Raw genomic sequence first — 13252 nt, 5'->3', positions numbered from 1 at the left:
CCGCCAAAACAAGCCGGGGGGTGGTTTCGCTCACCATGGCACCCCGGGGAGCGGCTCTGTAAAAATAAAACCGGTTTCGAGGTGCTAGTCCCGACGGGCGTTTGCAGCCTGGCCAGGGAAATAGCTCGCCTCCTTCTGCCCGTGAGAAAGAGGGACGAACAGAAACGCCGATTCACTTCAAGGGGAAATCTCTGGCTCGCACACACTGGGTTCAGCCAGGCGCCCCTTGGTGCGGAGCATCCCTGCTGCCAGCAGCAGGGGGGACATCATGCGAAGGGAAAATTCACTCTGAAATTATGGCTGCAAGAAGAAAAGCCTTAAAACGAGTTCTGGGGACTCCCTCACCACCCGGCAGCCCTCGGGTGCTGCACCAGGAGTGGCTCCCACGGCTGCTGCTATTTAGCGCCTCGCTCAGTGGCACCTTACAGATGTCCCCCAGGCCAGAGCCACCCACCCAGAGCACGCGGCTCTCGGCAGCCTCCCGCCTTCGCCCCCCCATCAGAGCAGGGAGCCGTGACCAGCAATGCACATGTGCCTGCAGCCTTTGGCTTTTTGGCTACTGAAGTGCCGCTCAGGTTTTCCTTTGGGACTTTGTTATGATTTTATGGCTTGTTAGAACGTAATCACATCAGTCTATCAGCCTCCCTCCCCTGCTGAAGGATTCTAGAGGGTATTCCTTCTCAACGGTCGTGTGGGGATGCATATTAGAGACAAGCACCAAGAGACATCCCTGCAGGCTGCTTGCATAGCATTCAGTCACCTAAGTGGCCTAACGCAGATGTCATCTCCTTGGATTGATCCAGATTTCTTGATCCAAAGAATTGCATCCCAAGCCCTCCCATCCTCCTCTCAGTTTGGACACAAGCTCTTCATCATCGCTCTTACTCCCACTTTACATCTTCCTTACTCCAGACTTAAAGCGCTCTGCCTCCTACATGTTCCCAAACACACAGGTTACACCTACCAGCAGCCCGCTGATCCTCCGAAGACTGTAGTGCCGCAGCAGATCCTGATGCCCAGCTTCCCGCCTGTGGGCTCCCTGTGCCCCAGCACTTACACTGGCAACCAGCTGCAGCCTGGATGTGGGAATCCCAGTCGCGGCACCAGATGCTGTCGTGGAAATAATCCAAATTGTAGTTTAGATCAGGTCAGAGCAGAAGTAGTTTATTGCTATGGCTATAGGTGAGGACAGGGAGCAGCCGAGCGACAGCCTCTGCTGATGTGAACTATTAAAAAAAGGGAAATCACATATTAAAGTGCTTCAACTTTCCTTTTCCAGTATTAGCCGTATCTTTAGATATAGCAGCATTTTAATGATGCTGTCATTAGCTCAGTGACTTCACTAAAGCAATCCATTGCTCTCCAAATACATCGAGAATAGACAAATAACTGAAAAATACATGCGCAAGAAAAAGTTGGAGCAAGCCAATCTAAAATTTGGAGCAAACCAATCCCGTCGTATAGCTGCAATCCTCCCCCCTTTGCTGGGGTGGGCCACTGAGGGGGCACACGAGCAAGGGCAGGAGTATCTGTTGTTCTTGTCTCTCAGCACCACTTTGCCCGCAGTTTGCAGGGAGCTGAGTAAATTACTCTGGCCAGGTTCACTGTGGGTCCTTCCAGCCTCCTGAGTAGTTGTAGTGTGAAGTGGTGAAGTGAACTATAGCCTGAAACAGGGGTGGGAGAGACATTTTCCGAGCAATAGGAGAGTCTCCCCACCCCTCCTGCACTATCTTCTCAGGAACATCTCCTAGGGAGAAATCCCCGGGTGCGTCGCAGGAGCCAGAGCAACTCCACCTCCCCAGCATCTGTACGGGGCTGGGGGGGTGTCTCCGTTTTGCCAGCCTTCCCCACTTTCTTTATCCTTAAATATTTCAGTCAGTGGTGGTTGAGTAGTTCATTTAGAGCGTATTCAGTGTGAACGGAAACATTTACAGCAAAGTTCCTGCTGCCCCGGTGAATGAGCCTGACCTCTGGCCCTCCGGTGGAAGGAGGGTCTGAATGTTATCTCAGCCCCTTCCCCTGCACGGAGCCCCCTTCACCACCGAGTGCTGCTGCCCCTAGTGCCTAACTTCAGGGGAGGGGGGTGGAATGCCATGTTGGATGGCATTGAAACTGTCACCTGGCCTGTCCCCTGTGCCCAAACTGTTGTTTTTCTTAAAGCCAGAATCTTTTAATGATCCCCAGAAGGGTTCCAGCTCCTCAGGGAAGGAGAAAGTAAAAACCCATATATCCCATTGGATCAGGGAGTTACCCAAGCATCCATGGACCTCTTGTGCCACTGACAATCATACTGGCTGGCCCTGGATTGTCCTGCCCAGCCACCCCTTGTGCACGAGCAGAATGGTATGCATTTGTCTAATGACAGGAGCCACAGGAGGTTCACATTTCCACTGGGTACATTATTTGCAGAGTTAAATGATACTTGTTCCCCCATAATTCACCAATTTCCTCTGTACTACTTGGTTCTACTACTCAGCTTTATCAGGTTTAAACCTCTGTAAGTTGAGGCTATTCCTTTGTAACTGTGCATTTTCCTTTCTACCCAATTCTTCACAACTTTGAAAGTTCAAATTGTAGAGAGCTCAGCCTTAGCCTGATTCTCTCAGTTTCCCTCCTGCTTTATAGCTAACACCGTTTATCCATTTCATAGTTGGAAGTGATCTGTTACTTACAGGAGGAGGTCTTGTACATACTGTGGTAAACCTCCCTTTTCATCCCCCAAACTACAAATTCGGATCACTAGGCCTTCAGCTTCAGCCATTTACAACTCTTACTGTTCTTTTAATGTACTATAAACATCTCTTTTCCAATCCACTTGTTCCAAGTAACCCAAGGATTTACTAGCACTGATCCTGTTTGGGTGCCGCCATAATGCTCTAGAAGTTTGCTTACAAACTTAACACTATGGGCACATTAGCAAAGGATTGGTCCCCCATCACATAGGGATTATATACATTTAATCTCGGGAACACTCACAACTTCACCAGATCCTGCGGGCTACAAAACTGTTAAGGGATGTTAGAAGCAGCTGCCTCCTCCAGCAGCCCCAGCCCAGGACCCTCCTGCCCAGCTGCTGGAGCCCAGCCCAGCGCCCGGGGACCTGGGGCCTCTGCCCAGGCTGGGGGACGTGGCTCCTGCTTTCCCGTTTGCAGATTCACCCGGTCGCGAAGCTGAGCACAAATCCCAGAGACACACAGGCACAGGACACACACACCGAGGACACTGACACGGCTGGGCTTTTGGAGAGGACAGTGTATGGACACAATGAGCCAGAGCTGCCTTTGGGAGCAGTGGAGCTTCCTCTGATTGTCTGGGTCCGATTTTCACTCTTTCAGGGGAAACAAAGTCAAGTCAGAGGGAGCCCATGTTGCCTGGATCCTCAGCCAGGGAGTACAAAGCTGAGACCTATCCATGGCAAAAGGATTGGAGAAGAGGTTCGGGCATCCCCGAGAAGACTTAATCCCCTCAAAACAATCAACTGCATGTTTTTCACCCCCAAGGCAACTATCTAGAACCAGAGACTAACGGGAAGGAAACAAGACATATGAGGGGTCCCTCCTGGTCACAACTTCTAGCGCGAGCCTACCATGCTGGCCGAGGTTGGGGTCATTAGCGGTGGTACCAAAGGAGGCTCAGACTGGAACCAGACACGGGGAAGGGTTAATGGGGTCGGTCACAACACCTGAGTCTTTAACTGCTGGGGCAATTTCTTTTGGAGCTGATCGATGTCTCAGGAGTCTGTCTCTAAGTGGTGCAGACCTCAATGCCCAGTTCTCAAGCACCACCATTCACACAGGTTCACTCACACTGTAATTCCAACCTGGACCTTTCCTGACCTACCTCTCCTAAGGACTTTTATCAATTTGTGATCTTTCTTCCCTCTTTTAGCTGGCTAAAGAGTAGGAACTCTTAGTGGGACCCTGGACTGACCTCCATGAAAAGCTGGGATTCAGCAGCTCCTGCACACCACAGGAGCCTACAGATGACCCTCGGCTGAAGCCCCAGCAGGGATTTCAAAAGGTCCTATACCTTTCCAAGCAGTGGCAGGGAGCAGCCCACGGTCCTCCCGAGCGAAGCAGGACATGTGAATCCCAGTCACGGCACCAGATGCTGTCGTGGAAATAACCCAAACTGCAATTTAGATCAGGTCAGAGCAGAAGTGGTTTATTGCTACGGCTATAGGGTGAGGACAGGGAGCAGCAGAGTGACAGCCTCTGCTGATGTGAACTCTGCCCCCGTAGAGAGGGTACATGGTGTACACGCACCTAGAAACACTATGCCACAGACAGGTAAAAGGACACAAGCTGTATGTACCCGTTACCTGCACAAGGCCACAGAACCGCTCAAGGCTGCTCCGGGTTCCGCTTTCTTCACCACAAGAACTAATTTATCATGAAGGTTTCACCGCGATTGTTTCAGGAGACAGGGCGAGAATTCGGTCGAGACCCACTCAGGCTGTACTTAGCATCTCTACTTCCACACTTCCGAGCGCAAGAGGCCAAGGCAGAGGGCAGATACCCCCGGCTGCTCTCTTCCCTTGTCATAGCCTGACCCCAAGCACAGCGTGACACGCAGCCCTCCTCCCATACTGGGTACGACACGTGGAGAACCAGGATAAGCAGTGAGCAACAAGCTGGGGAACCATCCAAAGCCTCGGGGCATCCCTGTTCTGTCCCTGTGACTGGTCTCTGTCAACAAAGCCCGATCCAGAAAGTAGAAGGCAGCACTTCTCTTTCACAAAGTCAGTTACATCAGAGGTGGTTGTTAGCTCACCGTATTTAGACTGATGCCAGGAGTTTTAGCTAACACGGCTGTCAAGAATTTTCATTTCTTTTTAATAGTAATAAATTATAAGGGGATAATCGTGCCTAAAGGCAAAGTTCCAACAGGAAACATTTTTCCTCTTACTATACACAGATGTTTTCTCTACTTGTTTCTGAACTTACATTGGGAAGAAACATCCTCCTTCCTTGCTTTCCTTAATGTGGCAGTTATTTTCCTCATATCCAAGGATCACCATCCTTTTGCTGAAGCCAAGAGAACTGCAAGAGAAGCCTTGTTGCTTTGGTAGGAATGGTGAAAGGGTAGAAGTATTTGGAGGTCTTAAATAAATACTCTTTGGAGTATTTTAGCTTCTAAAATTTTTAATATAAATAGTTTTTCTCCCTCGCTCATTTCCCAGAGGGAGCAGCAGACCATTCTGATAAACAAGCATTCTTGTGCTGCTTTTATGTTTGTTTGTTTGTTTGAAATTGACCAAACATTTCCAACTGTCTTGACTGAACCATTTGGCACAGCAAGGAGAACCAGCCCCTAACTCTACTCAGTCCCACTTCGCACCGTTCGAGGTCTGCCTCTGCCGAAACCGTCACGGAAGACGTCCATTTTGTCCTGACCGTGATATAAAAAAGTACTCATAGTGAACTGTTTTCACATCAAGCTATGTGATAAACATTTTCAATTAATATAGCACTATAAAGATAAAAGGATTTGAGAGTAACAACTAGTTGGAATACATAAAAGCCTTCAACATAGAAAGCCTGCTGTCTTTTTAAAACCTGCCAAATCCTCTACCCTCTAGTGCTCCAGTACTACATCTCACACCCTTCTATGAATAAATGAAGACACAACAGAAACACGTTGAAATCTCTAAAGCCATGTAAAACCCGAAGGCATTAAAATTTATTAAATGATGCAATAACAACAGAATTCTTTATTTACAATAGCATTATTTAACATCAAATAAGCAAATAGCATCAGCAAAGCAATATTAACTTGCATAAATGTATTTAAAATTTCTCTGAATATATCTACCTTTGCATAAACTGCTCACACTAGAAATACAAACATCAATGCAGGTGAACAAAGTGATGTTCAGAGTCAACTCCGTTTTGAAAATAAATCACAACCTGAAACACTGTAAGCTTTCTCCTGAAGAACCATAGTTTATATATTGCTTAATTTTACCCTTGTATAATCTTTTCATATACACACATCTCAGATGCAACTTCATGATGAACTGTACAAATAAAACCCACAAATGACATAAAGGGAAAAAATTAAATGACAGTAAATGTTTGAAGAAATGTGTCCATCATCTCTATTGAACAACATAAAGATTAAGTGATGATGCACTTATTCCAAAATTGTACACAATTCACTATACAAATATAATACATCAGACAGCTATGTAGGAATATACAAGACTTAAAAACAGATCTAAGGCATTATGCTAGATTTTAGCATTTTGAGGTTCTTGCACATAGCTTTTACCTGTAGTAAGAAACTTAAAAGATTTTGTTTTAGTCTACAAAGAAACACCAGGGAGAAGATTCTAATTAAAATCAAAGCCACTACAGTAAATTTTCTTTTGTGCAGAGAATGCTTTTGCTCTTAGGCAGCATACTACCATACAAATACTAGAAAACTTTTAAATTCACACCAACAATTAATGGCTTAAGTTGCATTTCAAAACTGATTGTGTATCTTTGGGTTCTGCAAGTGGAGCTGTGCCACCCATTTCATCTGTTAAGCCCATATGAATTCCGCTTTTAAACAAAGATTAAAAAATGTATTGTATAAACTGCAAAAACATTGCTTTTAATTAATACAGGCCCAAAGGGATACCGGTGCGGGACAATATTTTAAAGATCGAGTACAAATTAATTCATTGTAGCAAAACAGCTCACTTCACTTTTTAAACTTACCACATTACATGAACACTTAAACAGGTCGTACGACCATGTATATATGCTTATTTTTCACATTATGCGCCTTTCACATTTAGTAATGTAAGTAGAACACTGATTAATTGTTCCGTTAAACAAAATCCAAGTACTTTCTCCGACAAATTTACTGTATACAGCATGAAAAATACTGATAATGAAGGGAAGTGATTTGGCTTTTTTGTTTCTATAGTGATCAATATGATCAGAAGATTCCTTCACTCACTTTTCTCTTTCATTAGTTAGAAGACGACTAAAGTCACGATGAACCCAAATGGAGCCAAAGTGGTAGGTACAATCTCCTTTCTTTCAAAATGGCAATGGATGAAGAAGTATCATAATCCCTACAGATGATAAGGGTTTGCAGGTCCGTCGTGAAACGGGACAAATCTAAACTATTTTGTCCACTGTGAAAAAGAATAATCTATCTGAAGAGGTTACGGTTAAGAACCGAAAAAGAATGGAATAGAAACAAAACTATTTTAAGCTCATTTACACTTTGTGGTGCATGAAGTTCATTCCTTCAAATTTATACATTTCTTATATAAATAATCTTTTGTCAGATACATAATGCAAGTTTAACACAAGTGTTGTTGTAGTAATGAGGCTGTGGAGCTCGGGGCTGACAGTTATTTTGGTTTCCCATCAGCAGGTAAGAGGATGGCTCAGCTGAATAAATATTCTGAGTTTGGTAACAGAACGGTGACAGCTGAAAAATGTTGTTTCTCCAGAACGGTGGCACTGCCCTCCTTAGGGACAAACGCAACTGTACATTTCCTGGGCTTTCATCAAAAGCCTTTTACAGAAACAGCCTATTTCGAACCACCTTTATCATATTTTCCTCAGCTTTAATATAGAATAGCTGCTATTTTATTTGAACTCCCACCTGAAAACCAAAACAAATTAAATGGCAGCAGAATAAAACTTTCACTCCCAAAAGGCATGGCTGATGAGATATTATAAAATGCATTGCATTTTACACGACATCAAAAAATTTGCGTTCAGGTTAGAAAGTTTGTGGATTGGGAATCAGCAGAAAGAAAACAGAGGTCAAACCCATCAATTTCTTAATATTTCAAGTCCTCAGAAACTGATGTCGGTTTAGTAAAAGATTATTCCAACCACAGTGGGCAAGAAAAAAAAACACCCCCTTAACAGTGGCCTGCGTAGTAACAGTTAGTTTTTCTAAGATTTGTTACGAAAGGATATAAACATACAAAAATCAAGAATTGGTTCCTACAGTGGCTGCATATAATATAGGTTAGTTCAATGACATTATGAGCAGAATCACAAGGTTTAGAAAATGAGAAGTCTCAAGCCTACAAATTAGGTCTAATCAAGGCATTGTGATCCTTTACAAAACACTTTTCCAGGAGACACACACGGCTAAGAAGATATCTAATTTAATACTGAAGTACCTCATTTGGAATCAACTTCACAACATGTATATCTCACAAAAATTATACAAGTAAAACACTTAAGTTTTCAACTTAAATTATTGCTTGTTTACATATAAACTGGATTTTATGTACCTTACAAAATGTCCTCGTAGTCCACACTGCTTTAAAACAATCAGAAACACACGACAGTGGTGAAGTCTGTAGTGATATCTGCTATAGGTATTACAGGAATTGTTATTTTCCCAGCTAAGGGGATGGGAACCAGAAATTAGCATGCTTTAAAGCAGGTATCTTGAGCTCTTTGATATTATGCACCAATTCTGCCACTACCATAATCAGTACATGCATTACCATCGAACTTTGCTGTTCAGCATCCAGTAACTGGCTGTCCAGATGGCTGGAAACACACCTAGGGAAATAATGGGGTAACCTGTTTTTTTATTCTATTAGAAAGAAGAGGAAGATGACAGAGGTCAGGAGAGCCAGGTAAAAAAATCAGGATTTGCTGATTGCTAGGAATTTAAATAAGAATGTAACCAACTTGTATTTTTGGATTCATGACTTGCATTAGAAACATTACCACAAAACCCAACCGAAACGCCCCTTATAAACAGCCCTCTCACAGGGTAATTTTCATCTGTTTTACAACTTTAACCCCACCCAAAATTGGTCTGTAGAGTTTTCTACATTGGTTTGTCTTCTCTGACTTGTTGTCAGTGGAACGCGCTCGTTGGAGGACTCTGTATGTACCAGATGTTGCTTCTACACCCTCCCCCACGCCTCCTCTCAGCCCCAAAATGCAGGCCTTAGTCTAAAACACCAGTTTTCAGATGGAACTGAATCCTTTGCACCAGACTGAGTAAGCCAGGGAAAACAAAGCAAAAAAACCAAGGTCTAGAACTAAACAGAAACAGAACAAGAGCATGGTTGTTTTTCCTTAAATACATACATTTAAATACATTCAATCTGACATGGTTTATGAAAATTGCCTGTCAACATTTACTTTGCAGGAGAGATCTAAGTTGCACTAAGGTGAATGCAGTGAACAGACTGAGCAACTGTCTGTACGCTAGCTTCAGACTGTCAAAGAAGAGGCTGCTCTTCGGCAACGACCGCCCGGCTCCCCTCGGGAAGGCAGGGCTGAGTCCTGTCGGCAGCAGGCAGCCGCCAGCGGCGCTGGCAGCTCAGCTGGGTCACGACAAACGGACGCAGCTCTTCAAACCGGTAAGGATTTGGGGCCGTGAGCCCAGTCAGCTGAAGAAAGGAGCAACCGAACCACCCTCAGGGTCAGCAGTATTTCTGCGAAAAAAGAGAAATTGGAGAAAAACAAATGAATTCTTCCTTCTGCGACAGTGAAAATGGATAGGTGAATGAGAGCTGGATGCTGGACTGCAGCATCCACTGTCGATCATACATTGGTGTATTATTTTAAACCTGAAAATTAATTTGATTTTATAAAGCTAGACTTTATAAAGCTAGACTTTTCTTTTTGTATCTGTACACTGATACAACTGACCTGTGATTTAATTCCAGTGATATCACTGGGGTTTAATTTCACTGCATTCTTAGGTCCTTAATTCATTCCAATTATCATGGACATTATAACAACTCAGGATCATCTGCCTCTCACAGACTCCAGCTAAAGGCACAGCAATATGGTTTAAGAGAACTCTCATACTTGGACTATGTGCAAAATCTCCCTGTGTTACTGCTGTATCACTCTCAAAGGAAACAACTGCCTTGGTTTACTTTCTCCTCCAAGAATCATAATAAAAAAGGGAATAAAGAAGTAAAAAAAGGTTCAGCTACCGATTCCTAGACATGTTCTTTACATCATACTTACTACCCTTGCAGTGTCTTTACACAAATAGAATACAAACTGGTTTCAGCTGGGTTGATTATCTTGTACTTTCTTATTTAAAAAAACCTCAGGATGTGGTTTTCACAGTTGTTTTAAGACCGTCCCTTCCAGTGACTGCAATCTGTGCCTCTCTGCCTTCCTCCCCTTGCGAACCCCTGCTCCCCTGGGGCGCTGTGGTCAGTCAGGTCAGAGAGCCAATCCAGCCAAAACCCATTTTTCTCCTCCCCTGGGGTTGCTTTTCACTCGCATCCCGTGGCTCTGGCAGCGGAGCGGCTCTTTGCTCGCAGCCTCCTGTCGTGTGCAAGGAAGGCCCCGTTTGCTCAGGGACGGCGCTGGCAGTAGGCAGCTTTCTCGCCGGTCTATGTGCATGCCGCTAGGCTGCCTTCTGGAAGCTGTCTACACCATGCTTTGGACTTTACCACACTTTCCTCTGCAATCACAGAAGGCCTAGAAATGTATCTCCATCGTCAAATAAAGTCAGCATCAGGAACCATCCTGCGATTCAGGAAAGCAAGGTCCTGTGTTTTGTACACCTGCTATTCCCAGGCCCAGCTGGCGCAGCTGGAGCTCTCTGGGGGCGACCAGCCATGAGCACGGTCTGGAGGCCACCACGGTGAGTCCTGCTCCCGCTCCTCCTCGCTTCATCACAGCACAGAGACACCACACTCGCATCCCTCAAATCCTGACTAATATGGACGAGCTTAACTTTCGCTCTTCTCCCTGACACATTGCGAGGCAGCTTGGGGATCCTGTTAGCGCTTTTTGATCACAAAGTGTGGAACAGAAGTGAAAATCCAAAGATGTCCTTATTTTCAGAGTGGACATTAGCAAACAGTATCTCTACAGAGATGCTAAATAAATGCTTCCACTATACCACTGACTTGAAAAAAATTCATGCACTGCAAAAGGTTTTTTTTAATAATTTAACAATGATTTGAGTCACAGGGTGATAAAATATATAAAGGAGGGAATAAGACAAAGAAGGCACAAGTGTACCTCTAGAAAAACATTCCCTCACCCCTTTTGATTTAGATATAACCCAAGCAAACAGGACTTTAAAGAAATTATGTCAGATTAGTATTTCCAGGCTGATAGTGAATGTGGGAAAAATTGCTCAGAATAACTCCCATGGCTGATGTATGCAGCTGCAGAGTAGAGAAGTAATCTGAAAACCCCAAAGATCATTGACTGTAAGATCACTGCTATACTGTATTAAGTTAAACTGGGTGCCCCTCAGAAACCTCAGCTACAAACAGTATTCTTCAGACATTTACTTTTAAATAGGAGCAGGTTCAAAATTTTCCTTTACCATGAGAAATTAGTTAATACAGATTTGTTCCAATAATGGCAAAATAATATATTAAACTGTTCCAGTTGCAACTATTTTCAGCTCTACGAATGAAGGGTACTTTGTGCCTTGAAAGAGACAGAAAATTCTCTGTCCTCTAGTTACTTTATAAACCGCTTCTCTGTTAAACATTAGTATCATCCTTGCAAGTCTTAAGCTGTAGAAGTTTTATCCTTAACATGTTAAAACAAAGTGAAACAGTATTAAGCAAACAAATCAAAACAGTAAATGTAGAGATCTGACATCCATAGTTGTACTGATTTCAGCAATAGCATGTTATTTCCTGGTTACTCAACTCTAAACAGAAGCGATCCCTTTAAATGATACAGTTGTTGAGATCAACTTTATGAAACGTTGAAAAAACCCTCAAATTTGTCAGATGAGCTTCTCAGTTTCTCATTTGTCAGATGAATTTCTCAGCTTTCATACATTAAAGCCACAACTGCCAAGGGATGGAGCACATTAATCCTCTCCTCAGCTTTCTAATTACACAGCTTGAGCTTTAAAAAAAAAAAAAAAAGTTATGTAGAAGTAGTTTATAGCACAGACGCACGAAAATAGCAGCTACTTAACCTCAATTAGAGTTCAAAGTTCAGTAAAAGGTATTTATAATGCATATAAACCATCTACGTTTTCCTGCACAGTCAGAGCTACATTAGTAGAATAAAAGTAAAATCAGAGTGCAGTCCGATGTACCCTTAGAAAAGAATTCAAGAGGTTTTAAGAAGTTACTTTTCTCCAGGTGAGACAAAACTGCTCTCATGCATGGCCACTGTCCGTCTCATTGTCATGGCACCGACTCCATTATTTTAATTTAAAACCTCACAGATTCCCTGTCCAAAGGGAATACCTTTTACTGAACTTTGAACTCTAACTGAGGTTAAGTAGCTGCTATTTTCGTGCGTCTGTGCTATAAACTACGTCTACGTAACTTTTTTTTTTTTTAAAGCTCAAGCTGTGTAATTAGAAAGCTGAGGAGAGGATTAATGTGCTCCATCCCTTGGCAGTTGTGGCTTTAACGTATGAAATGTCCTGCCGCTCATTTTCTTCCACCTGCACCCTCTTCCCTGACTTCTCTCCACCCTCCCTCGTACCCCTTCTGTCACATCCACTCTCTTTTCCTTCTCTCTTTGACCGCTCTTTAAAATCTACCTCCTCCTTCCTCCTCTTTAGTCTGCTTCCCCCTCAACAGCCTCATTCCCTTTCTTTCCTCAGCGGTACCTGGTATTTTGTTCTCTGTCAGTCTGGCTTCTCTTAGCACACGAAATTTAACTGGTTAGGGAACGCACTAAGTAGGAAGAGAACGCCTTGGCATATGACAGCTTCCGCTACAGCAGAACATACTGCATCTTTTCATCGATCATCGAAGCGACCACGAAATGGTTGCAGAAGAGGTCCTCTATGCACAGCTCCTCCACTCTCGGAGACGGGCGCTTGTATATTGATACAAACCACGAAGGTGTGAAAAGAAGTGGCCTCCGGGAAGTTTTAAACACATATGCGTGCAAGCAAGAGGGATACGACAAAATACACGTACGGTTACTTCTTCCTCAGTACTTTCACATTCTTCATTTTCATTAACCGTGATACGTTTGCAGTCAAATTTTTTAAATTTCCCCTGTTATTCAGATTTCTTTCCTCTAACAGTAGAAAACTTTAAATTTTGCTATTGGATTCGGTGTAAGAGGAAAATTTGTTCATCTCGTTCCGTCTCTCCGATTTCAACACCGCATACAAGGAGATGACAGGAAAGAGCGGTGCAAGGGGCGGGCCTCAAGCAGGTCACAAAACGTCTCCGGCAGGGATAACGGCTTCGATCCGCCTATTTCGATTACAAGAAGGAGCTCAGGGAAACGGGCAATTTAGAGCCTTCCCGCCCCACCGCCTTGGCCAGGAGAGCCGGGGAGGAGCGGCGGCA

At 43.9% G+C, this 13252-nt stretch overlaps 1 protein-coding gene across 1 annotated transcript in view; it reads right to left on the bottom strand.

Annotated features, from left to right (window-relative positions):
* Positions 1-5653: 5653 nt before the first annotated feature.
* The window catches only part of NCOA2 (nuclear receptor coactivator 2), a 189482-nt gene continuing 181883 nt past the window's right edge, over positions 5654-13252 (bottom strand). Inside the window, 1 exon segment of the mRNA XM_009335040.1 lies at positions 5654-9424. Coding sequence (XP_009333315.1) covers positions 9413-9424 — 12 coding nt within the window. The 3' untranslated portion in view covers positions 5654-9412.

This window comes from Pygoscelis adeliae, unplaced genomic scaffold, assembly GCF_000699105.1.
Source record: "Pygoscelis adeliae isolate BGI_AS28 unplaced genomic scaffold, ASM69910v1 Scaffold101, whole genome shotgun sequence".
Classification (NCBI taxonomy): Eukaryota; Metazoa; Chordata; class Aves; order Sphenisciformes; family Spheniscidae; genus Pygoscelis; species Pygoscelis adeliae.
Note: the sequence above shows the minus strand (reverse complement) of the source record. Positions and strands in the feature narration are given on the sequence as shown.